We start from the raw sequence: 8607 nt of genomic DNA on the forward strand, positions 1-8607 counted from the left end.
GTCAGCTCACGTCATCAGAAGAGTATAGGGCAGTAAGAGACCTTGAGACCGTATTCTCATAACTTTCATTACAGTCTGTTGTCCTAATTGTTGTTCTATTGTTAATCTCTTATATGCCTTTTTTTTTTTTTAAGATTCTATTTATTCATGAGAGACAGAAAGAGAGAGGCAGAGACACAGGCAGAGGGAGAAGCAGGCTCCCTGCAGGGAGCCCGATGTGGGACATGATCCCGGGACTCCAGGATCAGGCCCTGGGCCAAAGGCAGGCACTAAATTGCTGAGCCACCCAGGCATCCCTCTTACCATGCCTTTAGAAATTAAACTTTTTCATAGGTGGGGATGTATCAGGGAAAGTAGTATAAGGCAGGTTTGGTGTTATCTGTGATCTCAGGCATCCACGGCGGCGGGGGGGGGGGGGGGGGGGGGGGGGGGGTCTTGGGACAGAGCTCCTGCTGGTGGCGGCTACTGTTGGAGCACTGTGGTGGAGGAACCACTCCAGCCCAGAGGGATGGGGATTAACCCAGACACCTGTGTCCCAGTTAGCTTGTTGAAACGTGGGCAGGATCCCTTTTTACTCTCAAGTGTCCCAGAATTTGATAAACTCTAGTTGTTCCAGGACTAAACCAGAGAGGAGAGTTCAGTCTTAAGGGTCAACCCATTTTATTTATTTATTTTTTTGGAGGCTTAAGAGGAAACAAAATCCTAAGGTTTCTGACCTGCCACAACAGCCAATTGCATTGCAGATGTCCGTCCATGTGCTCACTCTGACTACTGTTTTGTTTAGGCCAGCGCCCCCTGCAGTTTAGGGGAATATTGCTTCCAGCCAGTGAGGAGTCCACAGCAGTAAGACAGTGCAGCTGTCTGAACCTGGGCAGGTTTCACACTCCAAACCAGCCCTCAGCTCCAACAAAAGTGACACAAGGACAGAAGTTGCTGTGTGGACAGAGACAGGTTTCTAAAATTAGAAACCTTATGAGAAATCAGAAAGCGTATCTGCTAATATTTAGCTACGACAGGCTTGCTTGCTTTTTTTTCCGAGTGGAAAAGAATCATTTGCCTCTGTTCTCATTTATTTTCTTGTAACTGATTCTTTGCACTTGTACACATTTGTGGCCTGTGTCAACTAGGCAGACAGACCAACAGGTCTTCGTCAAGTACTTCAAACATTAGAGGACTACAGCATAGTTCTCTATAGTGGCGTAATCCTCTATAAAAAGGGCAAGAAGCAAAAGGCTAGGAGTGGCAGCATTTGCAAAAGCTGGCTGAGAGTGCCTTTGGCTTGGAAGACCAAAGTAGCAGTGACCCAACGGTGACAGTGAAGAAAGGGGAGGACTCTGAAGAATCATGGTTCTTGCAATGTACTTCCAAGTTTACTTATGGTACAAAAGTATTTAATAAGCGCCACACATTAGTACAGAAAAACACAGTCTATAGCTCATACTTTAAAACCACAACAGCCAACTGAAATCAGTAGAGTCTTGTTTTTACTTAGGGAAAAAATATAGAAGGTACACATTGGGAATTGAAATACACTATGCTTTTTCTTTCTAGAGGTATGATATGTCTTTTCTGGTCAGTAATTTCTCTGAAACATTGTGCTACGTCAAAGCCTACAGATGACCAGTGAAGCTGTCTGCTCTCCTACTTCTGCTGAGCTAGCTCAGTGGAACACCATCTTGGCAGGCAGATTCTGACAGGAGGAGGCAACTACAGAGACCCTACCCCCAACAGAACACCTAACAAAATGATTTATATGGAAAGGGATTTCAGAAACCTGTACAAACACTTAACATGCTGTAAGAAAGGGAGACCTTTTAGCCTACTTCCAGCATAAGCACACACTCGTTGGCGCCCAGTAAACCAGGCACGCCAACAAAGAAAGCCTTTTTGCTTTCATAGCACTAACAGCTAAAAAGCACACAGCATATAATACTTTGATCTTTAAGTGGGTAATCATGGAGGCTCCAAGATTATATCCACTAGGTTAGCCTGAGTATTTACCTATAAAAATATTTTTCTAAAAAATGCTTAAGAGGATTCTAGAAACAGACTACATCAAGGACTAGCAGAAGACAGTGATGCAAGGACTGCGAAGTGAAAGACAAGAAACTGATTTTCACATGGAGCTTCAGGTACAGGACTGAATCCTCAGCTGATTCCTAGAGCCGAGGCTAGCTGGGATGTGGCAGGGAGCTCAGCCAGGCGGCTGGCTTGATTAACAGCCTAGGGAAATGTTCCCCAACAGGAAGAACCCCCTTTTGAGGCTGCAGGTCTGATGAAACGATGCATACAGAAGGCTGTGAGCACACAAGAGCCTGATGGACATGCAGAGCCTGCTGAGCCAAAGTGGGCCAGAGAGAATGGGTTCTTCCAAATGCTTCTGACCTACCAGCATGTATATCAGGGAAAGAGGCCCCGGTGTGATGCCCGCCTTGGGCTTGCTCCAGAAGGGCCTGACGCAGAGGCCTGAGGCAGGGGGTCTGCTCGGGGAGGAGTGGTAGGATTACCGAACACGAGAAGGTGCTTCAGGGTCTCTGTAGGGTCAGTGGATTGTCTTCTGACCCATCAATACTTAACATTAATGAGTTGTAAAACAGAGTCAGTCTTTCCAATGGGTATTGTCACATTAGCCAGAGCCTCTTCCAGTCTATTGGGCTGGCAACGTCCAGAAAGATCCCATTGCCTGGTGGTGGGACCTAGGGCCGCAGGTCATTCTGGGAAGCTGGCACAGAAGATGATTTGCACAATGAAGTCACCACTAAACCACTGCTTAAGTCCAGTCCCCGACCTTCTTTTTCCTGGGTTAGAAAAGAAATAATCCTAAGAGGCAAGGAATAGGGGAAAAATAAAAGTCCTTTTCTAGGTCAGAACTCTGCCTCTGGCATGGGGGAGGAGGTGCTCAGGCTGAGAGGGTGGCCACAGAGGAGCACACAGGAGGGGGAAGGAGGTTATTTTGCATTCTGGTTCAGCACTGCCCCAGTCATTCTTTAAAAAGTGTCACCTCTTTTCACAGAAATAGATTTTTTCCTATGAAGAGCCTGCATTAGAAGAGAGGCAAGGTAATTAGACCTGCTTTTCAGTTTTGTCCTTTTGATTATTTATGGTAAGAGGTACCTGGGACTTGTTACAACAAAACACGACAATATAGTCCCTCAGTAAGGGTGCTGGGTCCTGCTTGGAGGACAGTAGCTTGCTCTTCTGACACCTGGTTAGCTGCCAGACTGATAGCCAGCCAGTGGTGGGGAGAAACCAAGTTTCTACTTGACATTTCCTTAGTGCTTTGATGTGGCTAACAAAGTGAGCAAGAGTGACTTACTGCTCTGTAGTCCAGAAACATTTCTTTAAAAGCCAGGAAATCTGTAAACGTGAGCAGCATGTCAAATATGTCGCCTGCCACTTCATCTTTATGGTGCCTGCGGAGGAAAAGGATGGCCTTTTCACAACAGGCTAAAACAGACTCTGTCTCTTCAAGATCCCACTAGAGGGTTGTGAGGGCCTCCCACCCAGGACCCAACCACTGAGTGCTGCCACCCTTCATGTTCATGCACTGGAGCAAAAATAAAAAAAATTAAAAAGAGGGCCTTTTTTTCAGAGTGAAGGAGGAGGAAGGTGAAAAAAGATACAAGTGCAGAGTTAAGCGCAACTCACTGTAAAGTTGTTGTGAAAGCCGCCATGTTAAACCCAGGAATCCGCTCCAGCAGCTGTTCTTCAATATACTTTTCTACCAAAGAAATCTGCAACAGTGGAAGGGATCGTGGTTTTAGGAAAACAAGGCTGCTTTTCAGAGAAGTCTGGGCTCTAGGCCTTTGCAAACACTTCCTAAGAGCCTATTCTATGTGCCAGGCTCCATGGTGAGCGCTGGGGAAACTAAAGAACCCAAATAGGGCGCTTGTCCTCACTGAGCACGTGCCCTGGCTCACACGGGGAAGGGGAAGGTGCTGAGATAGGTGGAGGCAGCAGACACCAGGGCTCCCAACCCCCCGTGGTAGGAAGTGAGTAATGAAGTAAATGGAGCCTTTTTCCTTGGGCAGATGGAATCTATTAAAAAAGAACGGACAGGGGTGCCTGAGTGGCTCAGTGGCTGAGCATCTGCCTTTGGCTCAGGTCGTGATCCTCGGTTTTTGGGTTCCTGGGATGGAGTTCCGCATCAGGCTCCCTGTGGGGAGCCTGCTTCTCCCTCTGCCTGTGTCTCTGCCTCTCTCATGAATAAATAAAAAGATCTTTAAAAAAAAAGGGGGGGGGGGCAAAGAGGCATACTGCTGGAGGTAATCACAGGTTCTATATATGTTGAGGCTTGGCTGGAGGAAACCATCCAGGATGTCATGCTTCTAAGGCTAAGAAAATCCCGGAGACTCAACCTTTGCTCAGACAGAGGATATCGTACCAAGAGGGTAACTCCAGGCCTCAGCAAGGGTCCAGAGTTGAGACTCCTGGGTTCTGGTCGTGGTCTCCCCACCAATTGATTAATGATCTTGGTCTTGGTTTTCACTTCCACCTAACAGTCATGCCATGTCTGACTGGATGTGTTGTAGCAAAAAACACAGTTGATACTTAATAGAGAGGGTCTGAACTGTGTGTCTCCACACAGACATGGGTTTTTTGTCTTTGTTTTATAAATATAATACAGTACTTTAACTGTAATTTCTCTTTCTGATTTTAGTAACATTTTCTTTTCTCCAGTTTCCTTTAATACAGTATAGAATACCTATACAAAATACGTGTTTATCAACAATTTGTTATTGGTAAGGCTTCCAGTCAACAGGCTACAAGTAGTTATGTTTTTGAGAAGTCAGAAAGTTATATGGGGATTTTTGACCACAGGGGCATCGGCACCCCAAGTCCCCATAGTGTTTAAGGGTCAGCTGTAGCGTGTGTCCCAAGTCCAAAGGTCAAAAGCATATCAATGCAAGGTACAGTGAACCCATATGTTCTAACTGAAGACAGGAGTATGATCAAGCCAAACTTCTTTTTTAAAGTAAGTTGGATGGGGCAGCCCTGGTGGCGCAGCGGTTTAGCGCCACCTGCAGCCCAGGGCGTGATCCTGGAGACCCGGAGTCCTGTGTCGGGCTCCCTGCATGGAGCCTGCTTCTCCCTGTGCCTGTGTCTCTGCCTCTCTCCCCGTGTCTCTCATAAGTAAATAAATAAAATCTAAAAAAACAAAAAAACAAAAAACAAGTTGGATGAAAGCCACCAAATGCTGCGGAGGAAAAGCAACAGATGAGAACTAAACCGGATTCTAAACAATTCCTGACAGGTGGCAGCTTCTCAAAGTCCAGCATATGTCAACATCTTTTGGTTTTCAACTCATATTTTAAAGAACTCCTACTAATCTCAGGGGGAGGGAAACAAAACCACTTACATATTCATTAAAAATAGGCGTGTAGGTGAGTTTATTCTCTTCTGTGTCTTCAAACTCCTGATAGTACTTGTCCATGAAATTCCTCTGTAGTAACTGGAACTCGTCATCTGAACCACAGTAAGAAAATGTTACGCTTTTTATTGGAAACTAAAAACCATTCTGATTTATAAACAGGCAGGAATTCTCTGCCAGCACAAGTGCTTTCTCAATGGCCAGGATCTAGGAGAGGGAAAGCTAAAGATGCTTTAAGGAAGTGTTCAATAGGATACCAGTGTTCAAAAAGCCCGATCCAGTCTTTTTATTAATAATAAGTATTAGTATTTTTAAAAATGTGGTAACATATACCTCACAAAAAATTCACCATTTTAACTATTTTTGAGTGTGGTTTGGTGGCATTAAGTACATCCCCATTGTTATGCAACCATGACCACCATTCTTTGGTCCATTTTAAAGACACCCAATTCAGGGTGGCTTGGGAGCTCCTTCACATGCCTTTTCCACAAAGGAATGGGTTCTCTTATAATATGATTTCAGCAGCTGTAACAGTGCAGTGATTAAGCACATGGGCTCTGATCCTAGCTCAGCCACTTGAATTGTGTGACCTTGGCACACTTCCTAGTATCTCTAAGCCCCAGTTTTGTCGACTAGAAAATGAGGATGATCAAAGTACCTATCATAAAGGATTGCCAAGTGGAATTCAGATAAGGACTAGCATAGAGATTAGTTTATAGCAAACACTTGAATATGAGAGAACAGGGAACGTTAGCAAGTGAAGAGAATATTACTTCTGAAAGTAAAAGGAAAGCTTCACAAATGACCCAGACTTTAGGATAAATACCCTGAGCTTAAAAAAGGGTCCTTTTCCCATGGCACAGGGTGCCCAAAAGGGCAAAAGAACTCAGAAGTATTCCTTGGGATTCTCCCAGAAACCGTCAGAGTCACAGAGGACAAGGGCTTACTGGTGAAATATTTAAAGTGTGAACCTTTTTGGGACCTGAAAATATAAAAGCTTGGGTCAGTCATTTTCAGACTAAACTAGACTGAGAAACACTGCTAGGACCACTAAACTAACGCAGTCCTTTTTTGCCTAATTTGAAGAAAACTCTGAATTTTCTCAAAGTTTTTCTCCCCCACGTATTTGTCTTAAACCTTGGGTGCCTGTCACTGCTTATTAGCAGGCCTGTGTGCACCCAAGTTAATGCACAAAGCAAGCCTCAGAACCCAGGAAAATACAGAACCAGAACCAGCTGAACTATGGCGCTTTATTTTCTTCATGGACATGTGTGCTATGACTATGGTATTGGGCTGTGGTTTATGTGATGAAAACGTTAAAGCTCAAAACTGAAAAATGGAATTCCTCTTACTCTGAAATAAGGTAGGCTGTGCCAAGAGCTTCCTAACGTCTAGGGCCCCATCCCCTCCGTAAATCCCTTCCAGGACCTAAATCCATGGTTACTGTTGAAGCAGTGGGGGATGTTTGCCTCAAAAATCACAGCAAGGCTCCATATTACTCTGTGCTACGTTGAAACTGATTCGCAGCTTGCTGTTTTCTCTCAAAATGAACTCCAAACTGCAAGGGGGTAAGAACTACAGAGGGCACAGGTTAGACCGCGGCTCAAGGAAGCTTACCCATGATGATGTCCTCTAAATATCCAACCACAGCGTCGAATTCTGCATCAGAGGCAGAAGAGCTGAAAAATATATACCGCCATTAGGTGCTGTTTCAAAGAATCCGCTTAAAAAATATATCAAGGACATTTTAAACATGCCTAAAAAAGAAACCGCAAAACGAACTTCCCATCACCCAGCTTCAACCACTAAGAATGATGATCGTCTAAGGGAGCGATTCCAAACAGGGCGATACGTTTGACACGTTGGTGACATCGAAGCTCAATGAATGTCTCCACTTTCGGAAAACCTGTCCTGACACGAGGAACTACGACAGGGGCAGGTAAAGGGAGCGACGGCCCGCCCGCCCCCCGGGTGTCGCCATCAGCGCACACCGAGCGGCCTGCGAGCGCGGGCCCGGCGCCAGCGACACACTGGCGGAGGGCGACAGGCCCGGGAGTCCCCGAGGTGGTGGCGGGTCCTCCGCCCCGTGCTCGGCCTCGGCAGCTCAAGGCCGCCGGGCTCTGCTGACGACGGAGGGTCGGAGCTTCACCACCGTCGCTCACCCCCCTCCCCCCCCCCCCCGCGGCCTCCAGGCCTCAGCAGGGAGGCCGCTGCAGCCGCGCGGTCGGCGGCGGCCCCTCACCCCGCTCCCGGCCCTCCCGGACACCCCCACTGCACGGGGCGGAGGCCCGGGCGAGCGCCGGCAGCGCCGGGCGGCGTCACTCACAACGACAGCGCGAAGCTCTCTTCCTCTAGGGCGTCCATCGCCGCCGCCGCCGCCGCCGCATCCACCCGCGGGGCGAGCGCGCCCGTCGGCCTTACCCCGCCCGCGGCCCGGGCCCAGCCTCCGCTCTGCTCCGTAGAGCCCCAGCCCGCATCCGGGAGGCCTCGCCGCCGACGCCGCGGCCGCTCACGGCCCGGGCCTCAGGCCTCAGGCTCCCCGGCGGCGGCCACGCGCCGCCCGGGCCCCCGCGCCCGGCCAGGCCTCTCGGCGCCCGCCGCACTCGCCGCGGGGTCCGGGCGTCAGTTACCCACAGCCCGGCGCCGCGCCCCGCCTCCCGTCACCATGGCCACCACAACCGCTTCCGCCGCCTCGCGCTTCCCGAGAGCCAATCACAGGCGCGCGCTGCCCGACGCCGGGGGCGGGGCAAAGTGGGGAGCGGAAGTGAGGAAACGGAGAGAGGCGCGGGGGGCAGGCCTTGAGCCTCAGCGGCCGCCTGTTCCCGGAGCGTCCTCTGGGTTGGTGGCGGTTAACTCTCGCGTCGTCCCCTCTTAAGGAGGAAGGAATGGAAGCTGAGGACCGCAGTTTCGCTTGCAACTTGGGGATAAATTACAGGATTTAAGAAGATTAAATAGGGGGCGCCTGGGAGGCTCAGTGGCCTAGGGTGGGACTCTGGATTTCCGCCCAGGCCGTGTTCCCGGGATGGAGACCCAGGCCTGCGTGCGCTCCGCGCTCAGCGTGGCGTCCGCCGGAGATTCTCTCCATCTCCCGCCGCCCTAACGCCGGCCCCCCGTGCTTGCTCGCTCTCTAAATCTTTTAAAAAGATTAAAGTGGGTTGTAAGAGCACTGTAAACTGCAGATTTCTTGAGTGCCAATCCCTTAGCTTTTGAATCTAATAATGCAGACCTCTTACAAG

At 48.9% G+C, this 8607-nt stretch overlaps 1 protein-coding gene across 4 annotated transcripts; it reads right to left on the reverse strand.

Moving 5' to 3' along the window:
- Window positions 1–1342: 1342 nt before the first annotated feature.
- LOC112660046 (ADP ribosylation factor like GTPase 2 binding protein) lies at window positions 1343–8002 on the reverse strand. Of its 4 annotated transcripts, none has more exons than XM_025447369.3 (6): window positions 7698–8002; window positions 6989–7050; window positions 5360–5466; window positions 3649–3734; window positions 3317–3413; window positions 1343–3038 (listed from the first exon to the last, which is right to left on the reverse strand). In XM_025447369.3, exons 1-6 carry the CDS (start codon window positions 7733–7735, stop codon window positions 2988–2990), a joined length of 441 nt encoding a protein of 146 aa, XP_025303154.1. In that variant the 5' UTR covers window positions 7736–8002; the 3' UTR covers window positions 1343–2987. The 4 variants fall into 4 exon arrangements, with proteins under 4 accessions (XP_025303154.1, XP_025303152.1, XP_025303153.1 ...); XM_025447367.3 differs by having other exon boundaries at window positions 1343–2820; window positions 7698–8000; XM_025447368.3 differs by having other exon boundaries at window positions 1343–2798; window positions 7698–7989.
- Window positions 8003–8607: the final 605 nt, after the last annotated feature.

The sequence above is a fragment of the Canis lupus genome, chromosome 2, assembly GCF_003254725.2.
Source record: "Canis lupus dingo isolate Sandy chromosome 2, ASM325472v2, whole genome shotgun sequence".
NCBI classification, from domain to species: Eukaryota; Metazoa; Chordata; class Mammalia; order Carnivora; family Canidae; genus Canis; species Canis lupus.